This window comes from Sciurus vulgaris, assembly GCF_902686455.1.
Source record: "Sciurus vulgaris genome assembly, chromosome: 6".
Classification (NCBI taxonomy): Eukaryota; Metazoa; Chordata; class Mammalia; order Rodentia; family Sciuridae; genus Sciurus; species Sciurus vulgaris.
Genome location: NC_136466.1, coordinates 64,417,629 through 64,444,981, shown reverse-complemented (window position 1 = coordinate 64,444,981; position 27,353 = coordinate 64,417,629). Strand labels below are relative to the sequence as shown.

At 38.4% G+C, this 27,353-nt stretch overlaps 1 protein-coding gene and 1 pseudogene across 6 annotated transcripts in view; both read right to left on the bottom strand.

Annotated features, from left to right (window-relative positions):
* Window positions 1–597: 597 nt before the first annotated feature.
* Window positions 598–27,353, bottom strand: part of JAKMIP2 (janus kinase and microtubule interacting protein 2) — a 211,542-nt gene continuing 184,786 nt past the window's right edge. For 3 of the 5 annotated variants that reach the window (XM_079144757.1, XM_079144758.1, XM_079144759.1), the window contains 2 exons: window positions 20,253–20,318; window positions 598–6,389 (listed from right to left, as the gene is read on the bottom strand). In XM_079144757.1, coding sequence (XP_079000883.1) covers window positions 6,210–6,389; window positions 20,253–20,318 — 246 coding nt within the window. In that variant the 3' untranslated portion in view covers window positions 598–6,209. Of the gene's footprint in view, window positions 6,390–16,718; window positions 16,790–20,252; window positions 20,319–27,353 lie in introns of all 5 variants that reach the window. The other 2 variants (XM_079144760.1, XM_079144761.1) reach the window with 1 other exon arrangement.
* Window positions 14,682–16,172, bottom strand: LOC306663432 (ADP-ribosylation factor 4-like; annotated as a pseudogene). The gene is made up of 2 exons: window positions 16,116–16,172; window positions 14,682–15,903 (listed from the first exon to the last, which is right to left on the bottom strand). The product of its transcript is annotated as an ADP-ribosylation factor 4-like (transcript).

Here is a 27,353-nt window from a genome sequence, read left to right as displayed (position 1 = left end):
GCCAAGTTTTTTGAGTTATTTGTATATTCAGGCTATTAATCCTGTATCAGAGTAGTAGCTAGCTAAGATTTTCTCCCATTCTGTAGGTTGTCTCTTCACGCCCTTCATCATTTCCTTAGCTGTGCAGAAATTTTTAGTTTAATAACATCCCACTTATCGATTATTGGTATTATTTCTTGTGCTTTGGGGCTCTTGTTAAGGAAGTCTGTGCCAGCACCTATATGCTGGAGTATTGGCCCAGTGTTTTCTTCTAGCAACTGTAAATTTTCTGGTCTAATACCTAAGGCTTTGATTCATTTTTATGTGAGTTTTTTGCAGGGTCAAAGATAAGGGTCTAATTTAATTTTTCTATATATAACTATCCCAGTTTTTTTAACCACTTGCTAAAAAAAATATCTTTTCTCCAAGATACATTTCTGGCATCCTTGTGCAATATCAGACTCTGTGTCTTCTATTCCATTCTGTTGGTCTTCATGACTATTTTTCACCCTGTTTTCCCAAAGTAGAATTCAGTTACAAAAAATTAAAACAAAACAAAAAAACCATATGGACCACTTAAACAACACAAGATAAAGTTTTTAAAAATGCAGATTGTTTTATTTTTATAGAAACTAAAACACCAGAGTTCATTGATTCCTATATTAAATACATAAATTATAAAATAACCAATTCATAAAACTTTACATACAATAAATTGTTTCCAATCTCTACGGTAATACATACAGTACATGTACATGTCCAGTGTACTTCGCAGGACCATTCTTGAGAAACTCAGTCAAATTATATCTTTCTTTCATTATTAAACAAGCACTGAAGCAGTATATGGAGTCGTGTTAATGAGATGGAAAGAACCCTAATTGATGCAGCTGATTGGAGGGAGACTTTGGGAAATTGGCCCCCTGGCTACAGTAATACAGTGGAAATCTGAGGAATCATCTGTTCAGATTAGTTCAATACTTGAGTCTCCAGAGAACTGGATATTGAAGATTAAATCATGCATAAACCCTGCTTGGATAGGATTTTTAGTTGATAAAGATATGGGACCTTTGGCTGATATTAATACTGAATATTGTTCTGGATATTTTGTTGCTATTCCAAAAAAATTTTCTGGCTTATGGGTCTGGATAATTGAAAATTCAATAAATAGTCTCTGCCACAGTCAATAATAGGAAAGAGCAGAAATGAACAGAAGATGGGGGAGCAGAAAGAAGAGGCGGCAAGGATGGAATGAACATAGACTTTAGATGCTAAACAGACATGAATTGCCTCTTCCATCCTAGGACAGAAGCACACACCTGGTAAGTGCTCACTCCATCACACTATGTACAGAATATATATGTGCATATATGTACATCACATATTTATAAAATGCTTATATTTTGATCTGCCTTGTGGGAAGGTGCTATGGTTAATTTGGGGAATAGGCACATTTTGTGAGATGTCTGTTAAATATAAGTGATTTTGCATTATTAATGGATCCTTCAATTTGTTTTTGGTTGGGAAATTGCATCATTCACTCCATAGTAAGTTTGTGGAGTCTTTATCATAGACAAAATTGGACTCAAAAGTCTTCTGTGTATGCTACTCCCACCCTATAGAACTTTTCCTATAACAAAGAAGGAAGAATGAGCATGGATGTCAAGACCTCAGTGCAAAAAAGCAAGAACAGGAAACCTCACCAAATTGATTTAGGTTAAATATAGTAAATCATAATTCTACTTTTGCCACACTTCCCCCTAAGTCTATCTTCTATAATTCTGATTAAACACTGAACTTGGACTTGCAACAATAGATTTACTTAGAAGTAAAAAAACTGTCAAACTAAAGACAGCAAAGTAATATGAACTGGCCAGTTCTGAAGTGGAATCATAGAATTTGGCACTTCAAGAGATTTTATAAGGATCAATACCAACCCTCAGTTGTGCTGAATTCTCTTGCCAATATGCCTGAAAATTCAGTCTCAAGACAGAATATTACACAGAAGAAATGAGGCAGTTGGACATAATGGAAGTTTTCTTTCTTAAGAATTGTGCCTAATGTTTTTCAAACCTCTAGAACCCAGAAGTTCACTTAAGGAGGGACTTGGGTCCGTCCTGCAAGCACTCATTCAAGATATAAAGAGTCATCTAAGATCTGCTTTGATTACTGATCTTTCAAAAGTTGTATTGAGCTTTCTAAATATGGTAGATGAGTCTGAATTATTAAAATGATGAATTAAACTAATAAAAGTTATTAAAACTACCAAAACTTTGTCATGAAAATTTCACAAAGGGCAACAAGCAATGTAACCCCCAAATAATATAACCAATTATTATTCTATTGAATGTGTATATGTATATATTCTGCACCACTCTGACAGATCAAAAGGATGCAATCAAATATTAAAGAAATAAAATCTGTGTTGTCCATCTTTTTTGATGTAACATAACACAGAGGGTCCAATAATTCAAACATCAACATACAACCAATAAATATTCTTCTTACAGGTTTCATGAAAACCCATGTAGGTTATAGAGACATGCATCATTTAAAAATAGTGAGCTTATGAATTACATCGAAGACAGGAACATACAAATTACACAATGGAGTTCCTGGGAAATAAATAGGCAGAAAGGAACAAGTTTGCCAGTGGTTTATTTAAAACCAAAGAAAAGAAAAACAATCAAAGAGTTTGAAATAAAAGACTATAGCAAAAATTCCTTGGCAAACTTTATTCCTTCAATAACAAGTGGAGAACCAATCCTCCTTTCTACCCCGTGGTGACCACGCCCTCTCCACATCTGTCCTTCTGAGTTTGGAAGACCCATACTGCCTGCATGAGCAGTTATTCAGGCATTGAGGGAAAAAAATCAAAGTGAAATTAATTCTTCAGCCCCTAAAACCTTACTTTTGGCAATAATTTAATTTGTAAGACATAAGTTTAAAGGAATATGATTTTCTCAGCATATTCTATTGTCTCCTAAAATGAAAGTTGGGTAATATTAAAAAATAAATGAAAAAAAGGACAGTTTAGTGACATGCTTTCTAATGTGGTAATCAACTAGAGTTTGTCTCTCCATTTCTTGCCTCTCATAGAAACTTTTCTGTCCTGAATGAATAACAGTGCTAAATTGGATTTTTAGTTTATCTCAAACTATTTTAAATAGTTACTTTTTTTCAAGGGTACAAATATTTACCTAAGAAAAATTCAGTAAATGAACCCTCATTGTTCAGATTCCTACTAACTCATTGGCCAAATATGTCAGGATAGTACAGATACAAAAATGAAATATCAGAAGGGGATTATCTTTTTTTTCTAAAGAAATGGAGCAATGGTAGACCTCTCTATTATTAACAAGGCATCCTGTTTACTATTGCTGAGCTTTAAATGTAAAGGAAGCATGCATTTAGATTTGGTCCATTTCTGTGGATCCATGAGTGACTGCAACATAAATACACAATTTTCCTGATGCTGTTATAATTGTGAAGTAGATGACAGAGAGATGTATCAATAAAAGTATTTAGACTTATCCAAGGATAATTTTGAAGATCATGAGCATGACTTAACAAAAATATCACCATTTAGCTTATAATCTAGAGAAATTTGCTTGATCACTTGGGTCTTAAGCAGAAAGGAAGAACATCTCCTTTTGCATCAGCCCTAAACTCATCTAAATCTTCTCAGATGATCATCTTAACTGTTGTTGCTCTCATATGATTGGGAATATGATACAGTCCAATTAATAGCAGACAAGCAGATAGGACATATGAGGAAGACACACAAGTTTTGCAAATGTTTCTAATTATTTAGGAAGAGCTGTTGGATATACATTTTAACCTACAAGTTTCTTGGTGGGGAATGCTGGATAAAGAGAAGGAAGGTATGTTTGATGGAGTACGGATTTGCTCAGATAGGCCCTGGAGTGTAAGAGAAGAGCAATTGAAGAGAGAGGTCTGAGATATGGGAGAGAAATTTGTCCTCTTCCATATTTTCTGAATGAGGTTTGCTAAAGTTAGGTGATAGACATAATAGAAGTACCCTGTTACACATTTACTGCACAGTGAACCTGCTCTTCACATTTAATTTAGAACCTACCTAGTTAATCAAAGAACCCAGTAGGATGGACTGGACATGAATCTCAGTTGGTAAAGCACTGGACTGGTGTGCCAGAGATCCGTGGGTTCAATTCCCAGTGCCACAGAAAAACAAACATGGCAAAGAATTCAGCATAGTTCTGTTTGTGCATTCCCAGTTGGACGTATCATCTGACCTTCCCCCCAAATGAAAGTGATAACCAGGCTTATTGTATGACACTGTCAATTCTTTCCAAGCCTTCCTTTCATGATTGGATGTCCCAGTGATCAAAGTGGAATTTTGTCTGATCCAATCATGAGCTGGGAGATGCTTATCACTGAAATGACACACTCTTCCGTCCTGTTCAATAGCATGAGATGACTATTTGCTATAGGTGATTAGAGATCCTCATTTGGGATCTTTCAATCTTTATTGCTAATAAAGTTTCAGGTAGCTTGATGGCAATGCTTCAGTGCTGCAAAGCTTAGATTTAACCAAACTGAAGCACTATTTTATTACACAGGGGAATCTTTTTTTTTCTCAACAACACAAGTCAAATACAGCAGTTATAATAATTACAAAGCACTTTGTGCTACTTTAAGCACCTCTTGTTCCAGAATTGCAAATAAAATATTTCATGAAAAAGCATTTCAACCCCATTTTGCAGATGAGGAAACTGAGGCACAGAGAGGTTAAGTGACTGGGCCAAAGACATCTGGGTCAGCAGTACATACAAGGACAAAAAGTGGGTCCCCAGTGTTCTAGCATTTCTTGCAGATTCTTCAGTTATTGTTCTGGCTTTGAAAATGTTAGCACTAAAACTGAAGGAAAAAGACACTGAACTCACATATGGAAAGATATGTGTAGCATTTTGTAGAAAGAGTTTCTTGCTCCCTACACACATTCTCTATGAATGGGAATTCTAACCCCATAAATAAAACCTTGAAATATTGAAAAATCAAGGTTATCTTGTTATCTATAGTAAATGAGGTGTAAAATTAACTTTTCAGGAGCATGTATTTTCTCTCAGAGTTGAGACCAAACTCAGAAATGCATAACTTAGGAAAAATACTGGTCTTCTAATTGTCTCTGGTATAAAATGGCCTTATCAGCAACATAATGTTACCTCTCTATAGAAAAGTAGAGTTTTCTTGTTGCTGATAGCTGACCAGGAAGAAAACTTATCACTCTAAATGACAAGAGGTCAGATTGCTCTAGGTATATCAGGAAGTTTTAATATTCACATTTCTGTGGCAAACCCAACTGTCAGTAGAAGTTTACTTATCACCCCTATGAAGTTTTAACCCAAATCATATAGCATACTCATTTGCACACAATTTTAAACTGAAAACCAGCAATTATGAAAACTGAAGGATTCAGAGGTGCTCTGTGGCCCATGTTCCCTATGGATGTTGACGTTCTAAACAGAACTAAGTCAGGGAGCTTGTAATTTAGAGTATCATCTTCTTATATGAATGAGATCAGTCGGTTGTTGGTGAAGGAATGCAGATGTGAGAGAAGAATAAGGAAGCATCCAATCCACATTTACATCTCATGTTACATTCACATGAGTCCTTTGACGTGGTCGCCAGTTTAGACAGGGTCACTGTGATCCACTTCTCATCTGTCATCTGTGGAATACATTCCACCTGCTCCACCTTTTGCAGAAAATCAAAATGGAGAGTGCTTTTCTTCCCTTCACACTGCAGATGTCTCTGTTCCTGAGTTTAAAAAAATCATAAAGACAGAAAAGCAAATCCCTGTAGTAAGAAACCAGACTTTTCAAATGAAACATTTTATTGTAAATAGCTCCTCATAGGTATTCCTCGTGCTTCATTCCCCACCCACCCTTATTTTTTTTTTTTTTTTTTGTGGTTGGTTTTGTTTTGATTTTTTAAAATTATGTTTATTTTGAGGACTGGTATTTCCATGGGGTGTGGTGTTACATTAAAATGCGCCCCCTGCACAGCAGGGGTTGAATGTTTCATTGTAACTTTGGTTCCATGCCCAAGACACATCTTTGCTTGATCTGCTGAAACTGGTTTCATTGCTGATTTTTTTTTTCTTTACACAATATATGTTTATAGTCTTTTCTTCTGGTTTGACATATACACGTTTCATTAAATGCAGCATATATTGTAGATTTTCAACAGGGTCATGTACGAACTGTCAAGTAAGAAACCTTGAATAATGGCTTTAAAGTACAAGTTGCAGTCTTGGCTACAGGGAAGTGCTTAGCTTTTGATCTCCCTTGCACTGGTGTAAACAATTTTGCCATCTTTGAAGGTTTAGAAGCATTTGCCTTTCTGGGGTCTGTTCCTTGTTTTCGGTTATTCTGTAAAACAAAGAAAAAAATTCTTTAATCATCATTTTTGTTAACAGCTGAATAATAAAAAAAACAAAGTCTAAATGAGTGAAGTTTGGTTCAATTCCCAGAATCCCTGTCCACCCCACAAAAAAGCAATAGTGTTATAAAGATAAATAAAAATATTATTTTTCAATTTCTTACCATCTCTTTGAGCTGAATGTCTTTGTGCAAGTTTTATGACATTTCTAAGCTTAATTAATTTAATTTTAAATGAGAAAATAAAAGTCTTTATTTCAAAAATTGTTGCACAATAATATATGTAGAGAAAATAAAGTTTCTTGTCTTACAGTAAGCGGCCTGAAATATTAGGTATTATCTTTATTGCCTTTTCCTCTGGGGACTTCAGGGCAGTATCTTAAAACTCGATTGCATCATCATGCCCCTGACATTAATTTAAGGCTATTTTAAAAACAGTTCTGTCTATGCCCTTCAGCACTTGTTTTTATGTCACCCTTTCTCCCCCATCATTACAGCCATTGACAGGTAGTTTCCACACTAAGGACTAATTGGAGAACTCCCTGGAAATTCTGCCACAGGGTTTTCCCGGCTGGCCCGTACATGTCCCTGAAAAGGTGTGGTGCTGGAGCTATGCCAGTCAGGACTTTCAGCCCTGTTCCTCCTCAGGTCTAGGTGTTTGGGTTTTCACTTGGGTAAAAGTCTAGCACCTAATGCTCTCTCTTCCAATAAAGCTGCAAATAGCAGAGGATGTGCTATCATGTGCTATATGACCAAGGACAAATTATATAAGGCTGCAAAACCTCAATTTCTTCATCTATAAAGTGAAGATACTAATTCACTAGAAAGATTTTATTACTATCCTGAAATATTGACCAAGATCCTAAGTAGGGGGAAAGAAGGCACTTAGTACCCAAAAGGCACTTCCAGGATACAACATATTAGCAAATTAAAGATTCAGAGAAATTCCTGCTGTGAGTAAAAGTCAGAAATATTTGGGATCTCTATTGGTAGAGCCAATTTACTTCCAAGACTGGGTTAGACTGGGATGAAAGAGTGATGAAGTTACAGAGAAGGAGCAGGAAAGGAAATGCAGTGGCTGGGGACAGTCACACTGGGGGAGGGCGGAGAAGGCATTAAAGGCATGATAAGACTGGTGCTGTGTGCAAGAGGAGACCTGCTTTCTATGGCTCAAACACAGACTCGTTTCCCTGGATTTTCTGAGTGAAGACTTGGAGAGAGATGACAGGACCAAGATGGGGGCAGTAGTGTAGTGGTCTCCTTGTCCATTCTTCAACTAAAAACTTCCTCCCCAACTGGGAGCTGTGGGCTACACCAACAATAATATGGGGACCAAAATGGTAGCGGAAGATGCTGGGTGCAATAGTGGGACTTGTGCAGGGAGCTTGCTCCTACAGCCTTCTGAATAACTCACAGGTCTTCTAGGATGGCCAGTCTTTCTCCCCTCTCTGAGGAAAGACATCAAGACCTGGTTAACAGGGGCAGTGAAATGGTCTATGGGCAGGATGCCTTTCCCTTTGTTCCCCTGGAAGAGGGCCCAGCCTTGAAGGTAGGAGCATGCCCCTTACAGCAGAGCAGGAACCCACTCCCCATGGGGTACCTGACTCATGACTCAGGTAGGACAAGGGAGAAAATGAGGTCAAACAAAGTCTGAGATTGAATTTCTAAACTGGGCAAGACTTTTGAGTGACAAGGTAGGGAAACATCTTAAGGTTTAATTAAAGAAAGAGAGGAATATATGACAGAATCTAAGAAAACAGACTCAGTTCGTATTTGCACACCACTGTAATGACGACCTTATACAACTGATTGCAACTATAATCATCTATTCCCTGGTAAAAAGGAGAGCTGATCTGAACATTTATATAAAAGACTCTTTAAGGGATATATGCATGTTTGTGTATTTGTATACATAAAGCTATACTAACATAAAAGACTTTTGTTTACAAATTTCCAATTTATATTTCAAGAGAGATTATATCCTATTTTGTGTCAAAGCTTGTGAAGGTAATTTCTGCCTATTACAACTGAAGTAAATAAAACCCATTGTATGAGTAAACATGTGTTGGTTTTAAAAACCAACGAGCTTATAAGAATTCTCTTCAAATGTTACATTTCTGTAAATTGAGGAGTACCTGTAAAAGGAACTATACATTTATAGGAAAGCCAGATTTATTCAAATTGACCTTCTGAATAGCTGCAATTATCCAGATCACAATAGGGGTCATAGGAATTCTTTCAAATAGGTTGCTTAATTGTGCTGAGCTGTATTTTCCTTCGCCATGACACAGCAATTGCAGTTGTCATTTCTGAATCTTTACAACAGGCCACCAGACTAAGTCAATGATGGAGCACATCACTCTGAATTGTGACTCTAGTATGTACAAGGGCTCTGTCATCCAACCAGCTCCACATCACAAAACCGAAGGGCCATCAATCACAGTTTTCACTTCTTCAATCACATTTTTCACTTCTTCGAGCCTCATATTCACTTGATCGGATTGTATAGTGTCTTCAGTAAATGGTAGCTATTTTCATTACCTACATTTAAAGATGAAGAAATTGACACTGAACACCGAAATAATTGGTTGATGAGAATCTTAGTGGGAAAAGCAGATCATAATGTTGAATGGAACCTAACTGAAGCCAGAGGATGGAGGCAATCTTGGTTTTCTATGGAGATGGGAAGGACAAAGGGATGGTGGTTGATGTTGGTGTGGGAAATGTGGTCTAGAGATGGCAGCACATTTTAAAACGCGTGAGTCAAAATGGGCGCAGTGGTGCCCACCTGTAATCCCAGAGGCTTGGGAGGCTGAGGCAGGAGGATGGCCAGCCTCAGCAATTTAGCAAGGCCCTATGTAACTTAGCGAGACCCTGTCTCTAAATGAAATATTAAAAAAGGGCTGGGGATGTGGCTCAGTGGTACCACTGGGTTCAATCCCCAGTGCCAAAAAAAAAAAAAAAAAAAAAAAAAAAAAGGCATGAGTCAAGACAGAGTGCTTGGTATGTCTTAAGAACCTGACTTTAAAAAGTCTATGAGCCAGGTTCTATACTATTGGTTTTTCTTATGTAATGTCAAAAAATAATATAGAAAAACTATGTATGATGCTATTCCTTGCTGAATTTGGCCAGGGTTGGGGGTGCTGGGTTTTGAACTCAGGACCTTGCACATGCTAACAACTTGCTCTATCACTGAACTATGTACTCCACACCTGCTAATTTTTTTTTTAGTAGCAGGAAATTAAACTTTGGGGTGAGCTATGGTTTGAATGCTTATGCCCCCTCCGAACCCATGTTGAAACTTAATCCCTACGAGATGGTCTATTAGGCCAAGAATGCTCTCATGGATGGGAGTAGTGCCTTGTGCACAGGCTGGGGGAAGCTAGTCAGGCACCTCTGTCCCCTCCACCATGGTAACACAGCCACAAGGTGCCACACAGGAAGCACAGAGAGGGCCCTCAGCAGACCCTAAACCTGCCAATGCTTCTGTCTTGGACTTTCTAGCCTCCAGAACTGGGAGAAATATATTAATATTATTTATTAACTTCCCAGATTTAGGATTTTGTTATTGTGGCACAGAGCAAGACAGAGAAGTATAATCTATTTTGAAGGGTTGTTATAAATATAAAGTAATGGATATTAAATTAATTTAAAGCTGTAATCCAAGATAGCCTCTTCCTTATCATAATATCATTAGCACTGTTTTCAAAAGCATTTAGTGATTATTGACTGTGCTAAGCATTGTCTAGGTGTTTGTGATACAAGGGTAAATAAACATTAAATTCAATGAGGGAGACATTAAATATTATATATATACATATTTCCAAATTATATATATACACACACATATGTATATGTACACATACATATGTGTGTATGTTAATCCATCCAAATTACATGCAAAATTTGACCAGAAGAGAAATCAACAGAGACTTCTCTGAGTGGGGATCTGAAGGATGAGTGAGCAGGGTTTACTGGGTGAAGTAGAGGAAAGTATTTATGCACTAAGACAGTTTGAGCAAACTTTGCAGGAGGCAGGAGGGAGTATGGCTCATCAAGGGAAAATGGAGCAACAGGAAGCCTGGGAAACTGTCTGTGGTTAGACCATTGCTGGACACATTAAGGAACCAGCACTGGATTCTAACGGTGGGGCTTTCCATGGAAGTACACAAGATGAGATTTGAGATTGAAAACCTCACTCTCATTGCTGGGGGAGTATCAACAGAGAAGCAGTGAGCCCAGTGAGGCTATTCCAGTTACAGCAGAGGGGCAGAAATGCATCTGGTTATATAGTCTTTGCTTTGAATTCTCTAAATAATCTCCAATGATATATAAGGAACAAATTCAAGATGCTATCTTGTTATTACATTACTACACTATTGATGTCTCTGCTGTCACATGTCACAAATCTGCTTTCAAATTCATTTATCCAGGTATTTACTCAATCATCCATCTGCCCTTCTGTCAACTTCAAATTTATGCAGCACCTGGCATATATAAGGCATACTGTAGCTAATGAAATTACAAAAGCAAATATAGCTTAAGCCCTTCTCTATGTCTACTGAGTTCAATATGTCTATTAAGACAGATATGGAAATAATTTTACTATGACTAGATAAAAGCCAATGGATATATTTACATAAAGAAAGGTATGATTAACTGGCATACAATAATTCATCTTGTAGACTTTCTTTACTAATATAAAACAATAAGAAACAAAATTATTTTATTTTAAACAAGTACAGTAAAAATTGCATGTGGTCATTTGTTGTCCACAGATCACTTGTAAACTTTGGTTCCGGGAGACTGAAAAAAATGTAAATATAAAAAAGTGACATTTGCATATTTTATGATGATTTGTAACCGTAACCAGTGGTGTGACTATTTTTATAATACAGTATTTAATTTTTAATTTTTTTTAATATCAGAAGACTAAGTTAGTACTACATGGGTGTTTTTTTTTTTAACTTTTTAAAAAGTCTCTCAAAGTAAGAATATTGAGCTGATAAATTCAAGAATGTGTGATTAACCCCTGAGAAGTGTCATCAGAAATGAACTAGGCCAGGGTAGGTAGCTAAGAAGTCACTATTGTCTGTTGTCTCGTTTTCCCAGCTTCATAATGAGCAAAGCTGGTGTTGTCCTTTTCACTAATCCATTCCTGTTCAGAAGAGGGGACTCTCCAGTGGGTCATTGCAACTGGGATATGAATAACCTGGGGGCAGCTATATTTCTTCTCCTCTCATTTTTACCTTACTTTTTCTCCCCGTGTAACTGTCCAACATGAAAAAGTTAGTGATTGCTATGTCTAGAATATGTTCCCCCCAAAAAACATTGAGGTTGCATTAATCCTCAATGCAAGAGTGTTGGGTTGTGGGGCCCATGAGAGGTATCAGGCCATGAGGGCAGAGTGAATGGATTAGACATTACATCTGGGTTTCTTGGCCTTCCAACTTGGAAACTTTCACTTGTGGCCTCCTGGGACTCTCCAGTCTTCAACCCTGAGCTAAGATTCACACCATTGGCTTCAATGGTTCTCTGTTCTTCTGACTTGTACTGAGCCACACAAAAGGCTTCTCTGGAGCGTGGAGGTGGTTCATTGTGAGAGTTAGTCTCCATACTTAATGAGTCAACTCCCTTAATAGAATCCCTTTATTCTACCCTATCTTATTCTATCCTATCCTATTCTATGCTATCCTATTCATTCTGTCTTTCTGGAAGAATATGACAGATGCAGTGGTACACTAGCTATTTGGAATAAAAAGAATGCTTGAACAGATGATACCTCTGGAACCACCTGTTTAAGGCAAAAGTTCCAATGTAATCCATGTGGCTGAATCATTCAATTGTCAGGCACTGAGAACAGTGAAGGAGCTTTTAGCTGCTTCCATATCACCACTGAAAATAATGGCTTAGATAATTGCTAAAAGAAAAGAAGTAGTCACTTCATTATAAGAAAGAAATATGTTTATACATAAGTTACTCTTGGGTTTCTGAGGAGAGTATAAATCATTTATTTAGTCTAGAAAATCTTTTTATGGTTATTTGCAGTTTACTTCTATAACCTGCTGACAAAAAAGCACTTTTCTTCTCTACTTGTCCTCTTTCTTGCCTGCTTTAGAGACATAAGTAGCATTAATCAGTTTTCAGTCATGTCATACTACCTTACTTTAAAATCCAGATTTTTCACCAAAAAGAGGTGACAAAAAGCAACTTCATATTTGGATTTAGGCAATAAACTACCTGGAAATACCAAAAGTTATCATTTCTAATGTTTATATATGCAAACTCAATAAATTTGATAGCTAACCTTTTAATGATAGTTACTGAGTTGTTGATTATTTAACTTTGCAATGTGGTAAGTGTTTTACATGCATTCATTCAGTTCTCTCAACACAACACCATGCTACCAGTAACATAATCACTTTATGGAAGAGGAAACCTGATCTCACATAGATGAATAAATTGCTTACCATCGCATAGCTGGTCAATGGCAGGATTCAAACTATATTTGACTTCAAAGCTGTATACTCTACACTACTTACCCATTTTCCTGCATATATTTTATACTGATGAGATTCATTATCACATTCATTTACTTTATTATTATTACTTCTCATCATAGCCTTTCATTTAACAGTCATTGAGTTTTAATTATGTGCTATTTTGGAGGAAAACAAATCAAATTTTGCACATTCTTTAAGGAATTACAGAGAATGGGAAAAGATATAGAGATAAACATATCAGAACTGCAAAAACCAACTGCTAAGCCGTACTACAGGAACAGTAGACAATGCTTCTGACTGCTGACACATGTGAGTATAAATGATGTTCAAAATATGGGAGAGAGGCCCTTTGTTCTTTAGAAGTTAAAATTAGACTCTGGAGTGAGGTATTGGGATACAAGTCCTAGTTCTGCCAATTGCAGCTTCATGGTCTTGGGAAAGTTTCATGCAACTGTAAAATGGGAATAACAGCAACACTCACCCAGGGGTGTTTGGTGAGGATTAAATGTATCTAAAGTTCAGAACAACTCCGAGCATATGCTATCATAGCCATTATTGATGTCAATATTGAAACTTTCTGGTTTTGTAGCTAGTACTTATGAAGTCTGATTTTTTTCTTCCTTTATCATCTATTACTGGTGTCTCACTGAACTTTATTCACCCTATTTCTTTCTTTATTGTTTTTTTGGGGGCAGGGGTTGTTTTCTGACACTGGCCATTTTGATCCATTCCTACAGAAACTTGCCCTTTTTCTGTTTAGACATCATCCTTTGCTTTAAGACTCAGGCTTCCCCTTGGTGTACCCAAAGGCTCTCACCCTTCTCACCAAAGGACAGTTTTCAGTCTAAAAAGAAAATCTTTTGGAAGAAGGAATAAAGCCAGAGAGGTGGCTCTAAGAGAACATGCTTCACTTGCCTTGTATCAGGCCATGCTAAAGCCCTCTTCCTGGTTTGTGTCACAAGCAGGTAACAATTGATACTCAATTGGGCCTCTCTTCCAATTTTCAACTTGCTGGAAAAGAATGTTAAATGACCTGGATTCTAGGAAGGATCTTTATAGAGTATAACTTCATGGGATAATCAAAGCTGACACGCATTGTGGTAAATGGATTTAGAATAGTAGCTAGCCCTTTTTCCTTTTTAACCATGGTATTGAGATTTATGGTTTCCATACCTGGCTGGACAGCAGAATCACCAGTTACGCTGGTTAAATGCAGATCAATCCTTGCTCTCCACCTTCTACCCTCTATCTCAACTCCATCTCCAGTGACCTGATTCATTGAGTCTGCAGTAGGGCCTTGGAATCTGTTATTTTTAAGCATTGGAAATCACTGGCTGAGATTACTTATGCATGTGTTCATGAGATATGGACTTGGTAATGGCAAGTCCTATTTTTCCTTCCTAAATCGACATTGAAATGTAATTTATTTAAAAACAAGATCCAATTTTACTTAATAGTCTACTTCATTGAGGTCTGATGAAGAGAGACTAGAAAAAGGGTTGAAAAAATAGTAGTCATTATTGGCTTGTTAAATTCTCAGAATCAGCATTTTCTTTCTGTCTTTCTCGCTCCTTTTTTTTTGGTATTGGAGACTCACCCAGGGGTGGTTAACCACTGAGCAACACTCCCAGTCCTTTTTTAAAAAAATTATCATCTTATTAGGAATAATTTCAAATGGTTTACAAAGAAAACTTATTCCACTGTGTTTGACGAGTTTTCACAATAACTCTTGATGAAAGATATGTTCACCAATAGACAAAACATCAGCAGAACTATGCAACATAAAAAAGATAACGATATAAAGGAAGACAATCTGCTGAATATTAAAAGCCATCTCAATATGAACTCTTTGTAACCAACACAGAATTAGCTATCAAATCCAAACCATACTAAGGTTAAGTTTGACTGATGGAAGTCAGGAGTCAATAATAAGGAAAAAAATGTTAAGTTTCTCAGCGCAAGAGAGTTGAATAGTGTTTTGGAGCATTTCCCTGGCTGGTACAAGCAGTATTAGAAAATCCTTTTGGCAAGGAATAGAAATAAACACAAATAGAATTCTACATGTTTAAATCAGCAGACTGTCCCAGGAATGACATAGGTATCAGTGAAGTAGCAAGGGGAAACTTTAAAATATTATTTATTGTGGGTTCAAAAAAACATTCAAAACTGATTTATTTAAAGGTGTCACAATAGCTATGTCCAAGCACTTAGGTTTAAAGGAAATAAAAATTTTTAAAATGATTCTTTTTACCCCCAAGGAGAATTTCTTCAAAACCAAATGTATTGCTAAGGAGCAACATTATATTTGGTAAACAATAATTGACCACAAAATAAGTTTAAACACTGTAATATTCGCCCAAACCAGTCCCAGATACAGTTTAATAACCAAGATGCAAACTAATTTTGTTGTAAAAAGCCTGGACCAATTCTATCAAAACGTGTCCTTGGTTAGATATCCAGTTTCACTGAACGTTTTGAAAGCTCATTTGACAGCCAGTCAAGTCCCTCATATAGACAAGTTCCTTGGGTAGCATGAGTGGCTTGAGCATAGCATGTGCTGTTAGGAAGAGACTGAAGGCCTATTTATCTGTCATTTCACTGACAGCTATAGCAAATCCTGTTTGTTCCAAAAAAGCAGCACCCCTGCATCTTGCAGCTCATCTTCCTCAAGCATTCTCTGCAGTACTTGGGTTCCTTCCTGAATTCTTTCTACATCATGGCTGGCTATCGACCACAAGAATAAGACGCTGGGTATTTTGGGAAGAATGCCTCCAGAGACCTAATTTTATCTTGACCCCCAACATCCTATACTGTGAAGCAAATGTTCTCATGCTCTACTTCTCCACATTAAAACCAGTGGTAGGAATGGTGGTGACCACCTCCCCTAACTGCAGTTTATACAGAATGGTTGTCTTGCCAGCAGCATCCAGTCCACCCCACATCTGCTTCTTGCCAAAGAGGCGGGAGAACAGAGAGATGGTGAGGCCCTGGCGGTAGTGGCACTTGCAATGGGCAGGAAAAAAGGGGTCTGAGCATCCCTGGGCCGCCTCCTTTCACACTCCCAACAAACAGCACAAGGGAAGAGAAAGACCTGAGGCAGAAGGGGGGCCCGTTGGCCTGCATCAGGGATGAAGCTTCGGGACAGTGACTAGTGGGTGGAGGACCTGCTTGGAAAATGGCACTGCAGCTCGGGCTCTGACTTTAATTCTCTGGCTGTGCCATGTCGCCTGGCGGCCATGGTGACTCTGGCAGCAGCCCGGATCCTCCACATTCGCACTACTGTTGCCCCATCTCCCCGTGCTTCCAGACCACACTCCCAGCCATTTTTTTTTTTTTTTTTAATTGAGGGAAGGTCTCGCTAAGTTGCTTAGTGCCTCACTAAGTTGCTGAGGCTGGCTTTGAACTTGCGCTCCTCCTGCCTCAGCCTCCTGAGTTGCAGGTGTGTATCACCATGCGTGGCAAAATCAGCATTTTCAAGCTGGAAGAAACACTAAAGCCCCAATCTATTTCTTCACTCTACAGATAAAGAAGCAACTCTTTCCGTTTAAGGGCAGATTGCTATGAGAACACTATGATCCAAAGGCACTGTGACTTCTCAAAGTACAGGTAACTGGAAAAAGAATTTAATTCCCACTATCCTTCATAATCCTTTCATGTCTTTAACAGTCACCAAAATGGATTGAATTTGTTTCTCATTATTTGGCTACCCAAACCAAGGGTATTTGTTCTTAAAAAATACAGCATAGTAACTAGATGCATCACCCTTTTTATCAGATACCACTTAAAACCACATTTTGAGAATTAAACGGAATCTTACCTTTAAGAGGCACCTTGACATCAAGGCCATAGAATAAAGGCAAGAGAGAAGAACAAGAATAGAAACAGAAACTGCAGAAGAAAAAGAAGAAGATTATGTGAATCTGAATTTCTGTAGAGCCATTCAGGTAGTACAAAATCTAAGCTTTTCCACATTGTTTGGGTCTTCCCATTTCTCATGTGCACAAGTACATTTTTGTTTCAAAAATTCACATCTTTCATTTATTTATTGGTAAAGCAATGCCAGGGTTTAACTAATGCTGATTCACATATTTTAGAATTGTAGGGTCTTCATGTCACAGTGAAGGCTGAACCTAGATATCCCGAGTCCTACAGTGTATATCACTGTCTTTATCTTCTATGTATGGGAGGGTATTTCAAAAACACAAAATATGATCAGAAAATACACTTATCACACATTAAACTATCATTGTTTGGTTAATGAGATAGGTTTCAGGATCAAGGTGCAGCAGAGGGAATATTAATATGTAGGGTAAACATATGATCAATTATCCACAGTGGATCACTTCTGAGAGGGAAATGGGATGCTATTAGTAATTACATTGGGGCAGCAGGGTCTGTGCTGGGCAAGTGACGGTGTGTGTGCCTCCTGTTGGTATGAAATGTGCTCCTCCATCAATGGGCATTTCATATAATGAATGTGTGATGTTCCTGCTATGGTGCCTCTCCAATAGACCATTTCTTATTTGGCTCATGATTGTTAAATGAAGTCGGATTTGTCTCTCTTTACTGAGGACCTTCACTAGATAAGCAAATAATTGGATGAACAAACATAGGCTTGTGTGGCGCTGGAGTACAATCAACTGTAGGCTAATTATAAAAGGTCAAAGGTCAGGTGAGTTTTAAAACATGTTGATTTCCTTGATGATGTACCTTCACAGATTCCATAAGTCTTTTGCTCAATTATTCCACGCTGGGAAGATCCTGTTGGTTATAGTATCTTTGAGTAAGGGTCAGGTATGGGCTCCTCGTAGTCGTGTGCATATTATTTGCATGTTATTTGCATATTCCCTTTACTGCCATTGCTTATAAGATTCTTGCTTTGCTGTGGCTAAATTGTATAGTCAAGTTATACATATGGTGCCAGTAGTCATGGGTTTGGTGACTATTCTGTTATTTTGAAAAGCAGAAATTTTGTCCATTTAAATAAAAAATCTTGGAAGACATACCCACAGCAGGGAAGCTAGAGATAGAAACAGAAGGCTTCCCACAATTACTGTGAGAAGATCTGACATCAGAGCTACTTCTCTGAGCAAAAGCAGATGTCTGCACTTAATCTGTGATGAAATTCTTGGTCCCTGCAGTGTGGTGGGCAGATCATGGCACTTGGAGTTACATATCCTGACCCCTGTTCTTGATTTCCCATAAATTAATTACATAATCTCTTTGATCCATTGTTTTATTATCTACATAAAAAAGACCATAACATCTGCTGTTTCTGTCTCATAGAGTAATTATGAGGATCATATGAAATGATGACATTGGAAACGCTTTGGACATGGTGAACGGTTATACATAGTTGAGGTGATTTTGCAACGTATGCTGTTAACACCTGAATTATACTAATTATGTACATGGTAATGAGCCTCAAAGAAGGGATTCCATGTACTCTCAGTAGGTGATCAAGTAATTCAAGGGAAAGAATGGAGAGTACCTCTGACATAAATGCTGTTTAGCTTTTTGGAGAGTGTGCAAGAGTAAGGCCAACTGAATAGACCGTTTAGTATAAACCTCATCTTTCATTCATCTCTAATCAGAAACAACTCGTTTGTTTTTGAAGTGGCTTAACTTAACATCTTATCGAAGTATGTGGCTCTGATAAAGAGTCCTTATTTTCTGTTAAGCATATTCCTTCATTATCATAAATGTTTAGGAAGTTCACAAACACTGTGAAATGTATTGAGCAAAAGGGTTGTGAAAATTTTCATATTATACTCTTACAATGATTGAAATCTTAATCCCTTTTCTCCCAAAATTTCTATGGAATCTTTTTAGGAAGGGTTGGGGTGATAACCTTAATAGATATATCCCCTTAGTTCCCTTTTTAAACCTCAGTTAAATGGAGACTAAGTGGTATGATGATACATTTCTGGAGCAGAACTGCCTTAACATTGACTTTCTCCTTGAGCCAGACCTAGCAGTTTATGAATGAGCAAAGCATGGCCGAGGGCTTGCCATTTGAAAGTGTGTGAATGGACAATGTTAAGCGTGTCTTTAATCACAGGGAAGTTGGGAGCAACCCTGCCTTCTGCTCTTCCTGCCAGTCACTGGGAGATTAGACTCAGTTCTTGGCTTATTGTGCTTTATCTCTGCCTTTGCAGAAGGACATAGACCACTTCTGAAAAGAGGGAAATTCAAACTTAAAATTTTACAGAGGATGTGTACTTAAGGAGTAGAAATTTTAAAAATTATTTTAAATTGGACTGATAATTTTCTTAGTATTTCCTAATTTTCATATGACCTTCTTACTCATGGGACCTATGAGAAGTGAGTACAAAAGTTGGCATTCCTATCTTCTAGAAATGGCTTAGACATAAGGAGTGCAGTCATTTACTCACGGTCAAAAGAGTTTCTGAAGAAGCTCCTGTGTGAGAATCTGGTGCTTGGTGGCCTGCCCGCTAGAATCCACCCACTCCCTCTGACCTCACATAATAAGGCTAGCTATAAAAGCAATTTGAGATGAATCCGACCTTGACATTTGTCTCAGGAATGGCAGGTGGTTTGCTATTTTACTCTTATGTGTCCGTGGAAGATACTGCAAAACAACCATATCCTTTTTAAATATGGGATTTTAGGTAGCTATCTCCATTCAATGTGATTGGGATGCCAGAGAAAACCTCCTGCTGTCCTTTCTGTATTTCTCAGGAGGATGCTCCTGGGCTTTTGGGTAGGACCGTTCTTTATTATGCAAGGCTGTTAAACTCACAGCATCCCTGCCTGAGCCTCAACCTTTCTCCCGACACACAACTGTTTCCAAGTGACCTCTTTAAGAATCACTGTTTTGCTGCCCACAAACATTGGCTGACTTGGAAGAAACATTTCCTCTTTCAGATTGCAGAGGAAGTGACAAGAGGCACAGTTATCATGTGTCAACCTAGGATTCTGAATTACGGTTGAAGTGAAACTAGCACAAGGATGAAAGGGCTTTTAATGAATAATAATGGAAACATTTTTTTTAAGGTGCTAAAAATATTTTTAAAGGAAAGAGTGGAGTAAAAAAAAATTCAGAACAAAGTTTTGGAAAGGAAATGAAAGCAAGAAAGAAAAACAGAAAACACAGAAAGGAATAAGAACCAACACAAAAGGTGAAAGTGTTAAGGCTGGGTCACTGGTGGTCTAGCTTTTGCTGGAACCCTGGGCCTAACAGCAGGTGAGTGCTACATGTCCTGTACCTGCATGTACCTATGCCAGGTCCACAGTAACTGAGAAGAGAGCAAGGACATGGGCAGCAAAATTGAGACTGCTCTCTCATTAAATAACAAAGGATAAAACAGATATGGAACTTGATGCATACCTTTTCTTCTAAGTCCTTTATCTGTCTTTTCTGGATATCTGTTTTATCTTCTAAGTCACGGATTCTCTGAAAAAAGGAAAAAATAAAAAGGAAAACATTGGTAGGTATTAAGTTACACAGAAAAGTTGTTCACCAAACTAAAACTCAAAACATTCTATTGAAACATTCACATTTGTACTGTAGCTGGAAACATCATATGTAGGCTTCTCTGTATGTACAAGGTTGTTTCAAAAGTTACCCAGGCTTATGGTGGAAAATTATCATTGACTATATTAAAAATATTTCCCTACTCTAATGGTTTGGATCTTAAATGCCTACCAAAAGTCAGCGTGCTAAAGGCTTGGTCCCCAGCCTGTGGCAGTGTTGGGAGTTGGTGGAACAGAGGTGGAGTCTAGTGTAAGAAAGGACACTGGGGGCATGTCCTCACAGGAAGCTTGGTCATTAGGGGTGTGCCCGTAAGGGAGATACTGGGACTCCAACCCCTTTTTCTCTGTTTGCTTTCAGCTGCCAGGAGGTGAGCAGGTTTGTTCCACCACAGGCTCCCCACTGTGACACATAGTGTCACAATGTGCCCAAAAGCAATGGAGTCAACAGATCGTGGACTGAAGCCTCTGAAATGATGAGCCAAAATAAACCTTTTTCTTTAAGTTGATTTTCTCAAGTATTTTGTCATAATGACTGGAAGCTGACTAACACACCACCCCTTTTTACTAGGCCTATCCATGCAGATCCCTTCTCCAGGGGAGAGGTGTGGATCCCACCTAGCTAACCTTGGGCTTGACCATGAGAATTATTTTGACCAGGGGATTGTGAGTTAGTGTGATATTCAGGAATACCACATCCTTGTAGAGAGAACAAAATGTTCTAGAACCAGTGAACAAGAAAAAAAAAAAAAAACAAACTTTGTTATAAAACAGTTGGATTGAGATTTCTGGAGTTTTGTTAGCACAGTGAAAATGGCTAAATCTGGTTTGTCCAAATATAAATAATCCCACTGCTTTTTGCTAATCTTTATTTTCAACCTTATTTTAACCATGCTCCAGGGTGGAATTTCTTTGCAAAACAGGTTTGGTCAATACTCAGTAAATATAAGGATCATGCTTCAAAAGAAATTCTCAGAAGGGTACCAATAAACTCAGATGGGAGGGAACATACGTAACAAAAATATCACAACTAATAGTAATGACAAAAAAGCTCTGGGGCTCTTTGAACTTACCTGTTAACTATGGAACCAAATCCCTCTAGTTTCAATAGCACAGATTGAATATCAATATTACATATACAATTATTGACAAGTAAAAAAAGTCTTCACAATCACACCTAGCAACCCATGTGTTCATGCACGTGGGCCTTTTGTGCAGGCTTGTTATTTAATCCTCTGCTGGGAACAACTGGGGAATGAGAACTAAAGCCTAAGAACAGTGGAAGCCAAATGCAGAGACAATATATGAAGAGAGGTTTTTATAATGCAATGTGGGGAGGAAAAAAGGTAAGCTGCAACAAAGGGTACCTGAACTTGAATTTTAGCCCTCAACTGGGGATAATTTTGTCCCCCTATCCTGGAGGGACATTTGGACAGTGTCTGGACAGTTTCTTAAAAATCTAGTATGCTTATTTTAACATGTATAATTCAGTGGTTCACGACTTTGTGCACTGTCACCATATCTAATTGTCTGGACATTATTTATTGTCATAATTGGAGGTGAGTACAACTAGCATCTTGTAGGTAGAGGCCCATAAGACTACTAAATATCCTACTAAATGTAATACACAGGACAGTCCCACCTGCTCCCCAATAAAGAGGAAATTATTATCTGGTTCAGAATGTCAGTAGTGCTGAGACTGAGAAACTCTGCTCTAAAAGAAAGGACCTGAGATTTGTGCAGGAGGGGTTGGTGTGTTTTGGTCAGAGTGAGACAATCAAGGGGGATCTTGAAATGACACAGGCAATGAATGCTGGAGAAGACGGGATACTGTTGTGTGTATATGTGTGAAGTGTGTGCTGGTGTGTATTTCAGCGATGCTGCCTATGCTCCAAATTCATGCAGTAAAGGAGGATATTTGCTAGACATTTCTGCCTTGAGAGGGCAAGAAATTCCTTGGCAAGTCTCCTGGATGTGGAGGCAAGTATTATATTGAGAAAATCATGAATATATGAGATTTTCAAAGTACTTGTTCAGCCATCAACTCTGTGCTTGCTGGACATATTTTGTCATGGTTAAGACTGTGCTAGATTTATTGGAGGATATAGGCAACAATTAGTCCCTGATCTCAAAGAGCTATTAGACCCAAATAAGAATACAAAATTTAAAACCCAGGAATTAGCAAAATTATATAGCAAAGTAAACAGTAGCAAAAACCATGTATAAGTCCATCACCAATCTCCAATTCCTGGTACAGTGTTTGGTGTGGAGAAGCTTCTATATTTGTTAAGTGAATCCACTGTGTTACTTTGTATGATGTAGGCTTCATTTCTTTTTGTTCTCATCCCCTTGCCATCCAACCCAACAGGAAACCTTTTTGGGCTCCAAACAGATAACTTTTCTACCTTCTTCTTTTACCTCTACTGCTACCAAGTACACCTAGACGCTACCGTCCCTCTTGGGATGGTGTGAGAGCTCCCCACCAGCCCTTCCTGCCTCATCTCTCACCCAACCTACATCCATCTATGGCAGCTGTGTGAACTATGAAAATGTGAAAATGATCACGCAGTCCCCTGAGTTTAAGAGGCCAAGAAGGGAAAGAAGAAAAAGTCAGCTGAATTGTGTGCAGAATAAATCCAAACTCTGGGAAGGCTCCACGTGATCTGGCCATTTCTCATCTTTCAAACCTTACCTCCTATAAACCTTACTCTGACTCTGTGTGCTCCTGCCACACTGCTTTTCTCTGTACCTTGATTATTATAAACTGATTCCCAGCCCAGAGACCTGGCCCTTATTGTTCCTATCTTCTGGAACACATTGTCAAGATCCTTGGGTGGCAGGTTCCTTGAGTTTTATGGATCTTCGGAGAAGCCTGCTCTGAAAGTGTTCTAAAGTAGCCGATCCTACTCCCAGACTCATGTGCACATTCCTATGCATCATACAATTTTCCTCATAGCACTTGGCACCACTCTTGGATACTGCCTTGGTCACTGCTCATTTGTGTGACTTTGTCCCTTTCCAGCTGTAAGTCAGATGAGAGTAGTGAACCTGATGTCTTTTTTTAATCATCATATTTCCAGTACTTAGTGCCTGGCAGGCCCTCAATACCTGGTTTTGAATAGGTGTATAACAGGGTAGGTTTTGTTTTATTTATTTTTTGGTAAATGGGGATAGAACCCAGGGACACTGTCACTGAATTACATCCCCAATTCTTTTTATTTTTTATTTAGAGACAGGGTCTTGCTAACATACCCTTGCTAACTTGTGATTCTCTTGCCTCAGCCTCCTGAGTCACTGGAATTACAGGTAGGCACCACCATGCCCGGCAATGAAACGTAGATTTTTCTTCAGCAATGTGTGGCCTATTAGGGAAAGGATCCAGAAGGAGGCAGATCATGAACTGGAATTGGAAAAGTTGGAATGATTGGATAAGTACAGTGAAAACTGATGGTATTTTGGGGTCAACAATAATGCAAAGGCTTGGAGGTGGAAAATCAAGGTCCAGGTGTATCAGGAAGTTTTGCATGAGTAGAAGAAAATATGCCCTGGAAATTGTCTTAAGTCAGGTTCTGGAGAGAGGGGTAGCCAGCTGACAAGGGCCCTGAAGAGATCTGACTTGGCCCTGAGAGAGGACTTAACAGGAAATTGGGACCATGAGGACTTTAGGGCAAGAATGTATCATGAGGAAAGGTGACAAGAACCTGTGGTGGAGCCAGATGCAGTGATGCCCACCTGTAATCCCAGGGGCATGGCATGGTGGGCAGCTGAGGGAGGAGGATTGCAAGTTCAAAGCCAGCCTCAGCAACTTAGCAAGACCCTTAGTAAGACCCTGTCTCTAAATAAAAAAATATAATAAAAAATATAAAAAGGACTGGAGATGTGACTTAGTGGTTAAGAGCCTCTGTATTCAATCCCCAAACCAAAAAAAAAAAAAAAAAAGAACTTGTGATGATATGCATAGTGGACTGAAGAGAGGAGAGCAAGAAGCCTTCCCCATAACTAGGTTCCCATGGCACCTATAGGTGCTTTTAAAAGTGCCTTTTATCAAGTTATGTCATAGATGTTTCCTAAATTTTGTGAAGGAAGGATCCATGGTGAATTCTCTGTCATGCATAATATTTGGCACTAGAAAATACATTTAAATGTTTGAATCAGTGCACAGATAATGGAACTGAGTTACTTCAGAAGACATGTGGAGCACCTGAAAGCTGTAGCAGTAATGGAAGGTCCTGAGCATGCCTACAATAACAAGTGTGAACAAAATGGACCAGCTTCAAAAGCACTTGGTGGGGGATGCTAGTTGGATGTGGTACTTCTTTAATTGTTGGAGGTAAAGGACAGAGGGTTTCCAGCATAGGCGATTTGAGATAAGTGTGACAGACTGACCGATTTGACTCCATGCAAAAGTTATAGGCCAGGCTAAATGGGCAATGACTAAACAGACTCCATTTTCTCTGGGACTCCATGTTACGTAGGAAATGCTTCTCCCACGGGAACGCCCGGCCTCTGTACCTGTCAATAGTTGCTTAGCTTCTCCCACGGGAATGCCTGGCCTCTGTACCTGTCAATAGTTGCTTAGCTTCTCCCATGGGAACACCCTGCCTCTGCACCCATCATCAATTACTTAGCATGACATATCTGGCAACACAAAATGATGAAATGGCAATTCTTGTATGATGAAAAATTGTCCTCTGTTGGATTTCTATTTTCCCAAGCAATGTACCACGTCAACAGTGATGTCAACAGCGATTGTCTAGATGTTAGTAACCATTCTTTAATTTGTACCTAAGTAAGGTCATGTTGAGCCACTTCCCCCTCTGCTAATGATTTTAGATCTCATGTTGTTAGTTTGTAATTTTGAATTATAGCAACAGACACTTATGGTTGATGTACTGATTTATGGTATAAAACCCCCTGCAATCCTATGGTCGGGGTTGTTCTCCCAATAGCCATTTTTGGGGTGTTGTGTGAGACAGTCAGCTGGCTGGCTAATAAAGACTCTCAAATTTGGACTTCTCAGTGGTGACTGGTCTGTTCTTAAGTTGCTCCCCATAACAATAAGGTCATTCTGCTGACCAACAGAGGTATATGGGGAGAAAAGAGGGAATGTTATAAGGAGAAGGGTATATATTTGAATTCACTCTGAAACATTCAAGCAGATATAAATGGTTAGCAGTCTAATAAATGGTTAGTGATATGCTCCACATAATTATACACAAAAAATCCTGACCGATATCTTCTGGAGTCACTCTCTGAAATAAGTTACTATTTAAAAGGGAAGAAAAATAAGAAATATCTGGAAAAGGCATATCCTAAGAAACAATTGTTAGGGAGATGGAAAATGCCAACAGAACTCTCTGAAGCTCAGAAATATAATGTGCCTTTTAGCTCAGACTGGGTCAATTAAATACATGTAGTTCTTTCAGGAGTGAAGTACCTCAGCTAACTGATTAAAGACAGACTCAAATGGAAAAACAGGTTTTTTTAATCATAAATTTAGATATCAATTAGTCCATCTTAAAAATAAACATTTCTGTGGTTCGAAAACAAAACTCCCAATTTGCTGAAATCAATTAAATGTCATTTTTGCATAAGAAATTTGTGCAGAGGACACTTTTATCCCTTGATAGAAGGAATGCATGGAAGTAATGCAAGGATGCCACAGAGCCTATTATTGAAGGATTTAGAAACTTTGCATGGGTCAGAACCCAGGCCTTTGTGATGGGCTCTGAGTGAGTCAGTAGAACCACATGTGTGTTTGTCTCTGGGACAAAGTACTTCAGACTTCCTTTCTAACTTGGGCAAACAGCTTCTAAAGGCGTGCAAAGATCCTGGCTACATCTGAAGTGCGCCATATGTCAAGTTCCCACCAACTGTTCTTATTGATGCCATATTACAGCCCCAATTCCTTTTCCACTCCTCTTGATCACTGATAGTCACATGATTTCAGTTCCTATTCATACTATCTGAATTTTATACCAGTTGCTTGTCACAATACTGAATACTACAGCCTGGCATTTTCAATTCTGGAATTCTTATTGAAACTGCTTTTTGGCCAGGACCTTATCCCTCACTTGTCAAGCTAAGACATGAATGAAGAATTAGAATTAAAAATTTTAGTTGGAAATTAGTACTAGATGCCTATTTTGAGTATTTACATATGCATATATGTATTTATTGGTACAGGGAATTGAACCCAGGGACACTTTACCACTGAGTTACCTCCTCAGACCTTTAAAATACTTTGTTTTTTAGTCCGAGACAGGATTTTAGTAAATTGCTGAGGTTGACCTTGAACTTGTGATCCTCCAGCCTTTGCCTCTCAAGTGCTGGGATTACGGGTATATACTACCACAAGGGACTCTATTTTAAGTCTTGCTGTTTAGATGACTATGAGCCACAGATGACTTAAACTGCCTACTACAGTGCTGAACAATGGCTGCACACACTAACCTTGGGATCAGGCAGACCTGGGTTGTAACCCTGGCTCTCTTACTCTCCGTGTGATCTTGGGCAAATTGCTGTCTGTGCAATTTTTGTCTCCTAAATTGGGATAAGACTACTTACCTCATGGGCCATTGTGAATATTAAATACAGTGTTATATATGTAAATCCTTTAGTTTAGTTTCTGACATGTAGCAAATGCCAGTTAGTATAGAGTTGCTTCTAGGTTTTGTTGTTGTTGCTGTTTGTTCTGGGAATAAAGAGAAGCCCTGTTCTCTTTCACCCTGTTCAAATTATTTAATGAGGCTCCGTTACAGACTAGAATAAGTAATAGAAGAGAAGCACTATTTCTGCCCTGGATAGACAGTGTCCTGCTCCATGAGAGTCAAATGATATTTCATGACAATGTAATTCTAAAAACAATAGCAGTATGCAATGCTTCTGAAACACCAATTTTCTCAAGACAGAATTATTACAAACTGTCATCCTGTATCGAGTGATGGTGGAAAACAGT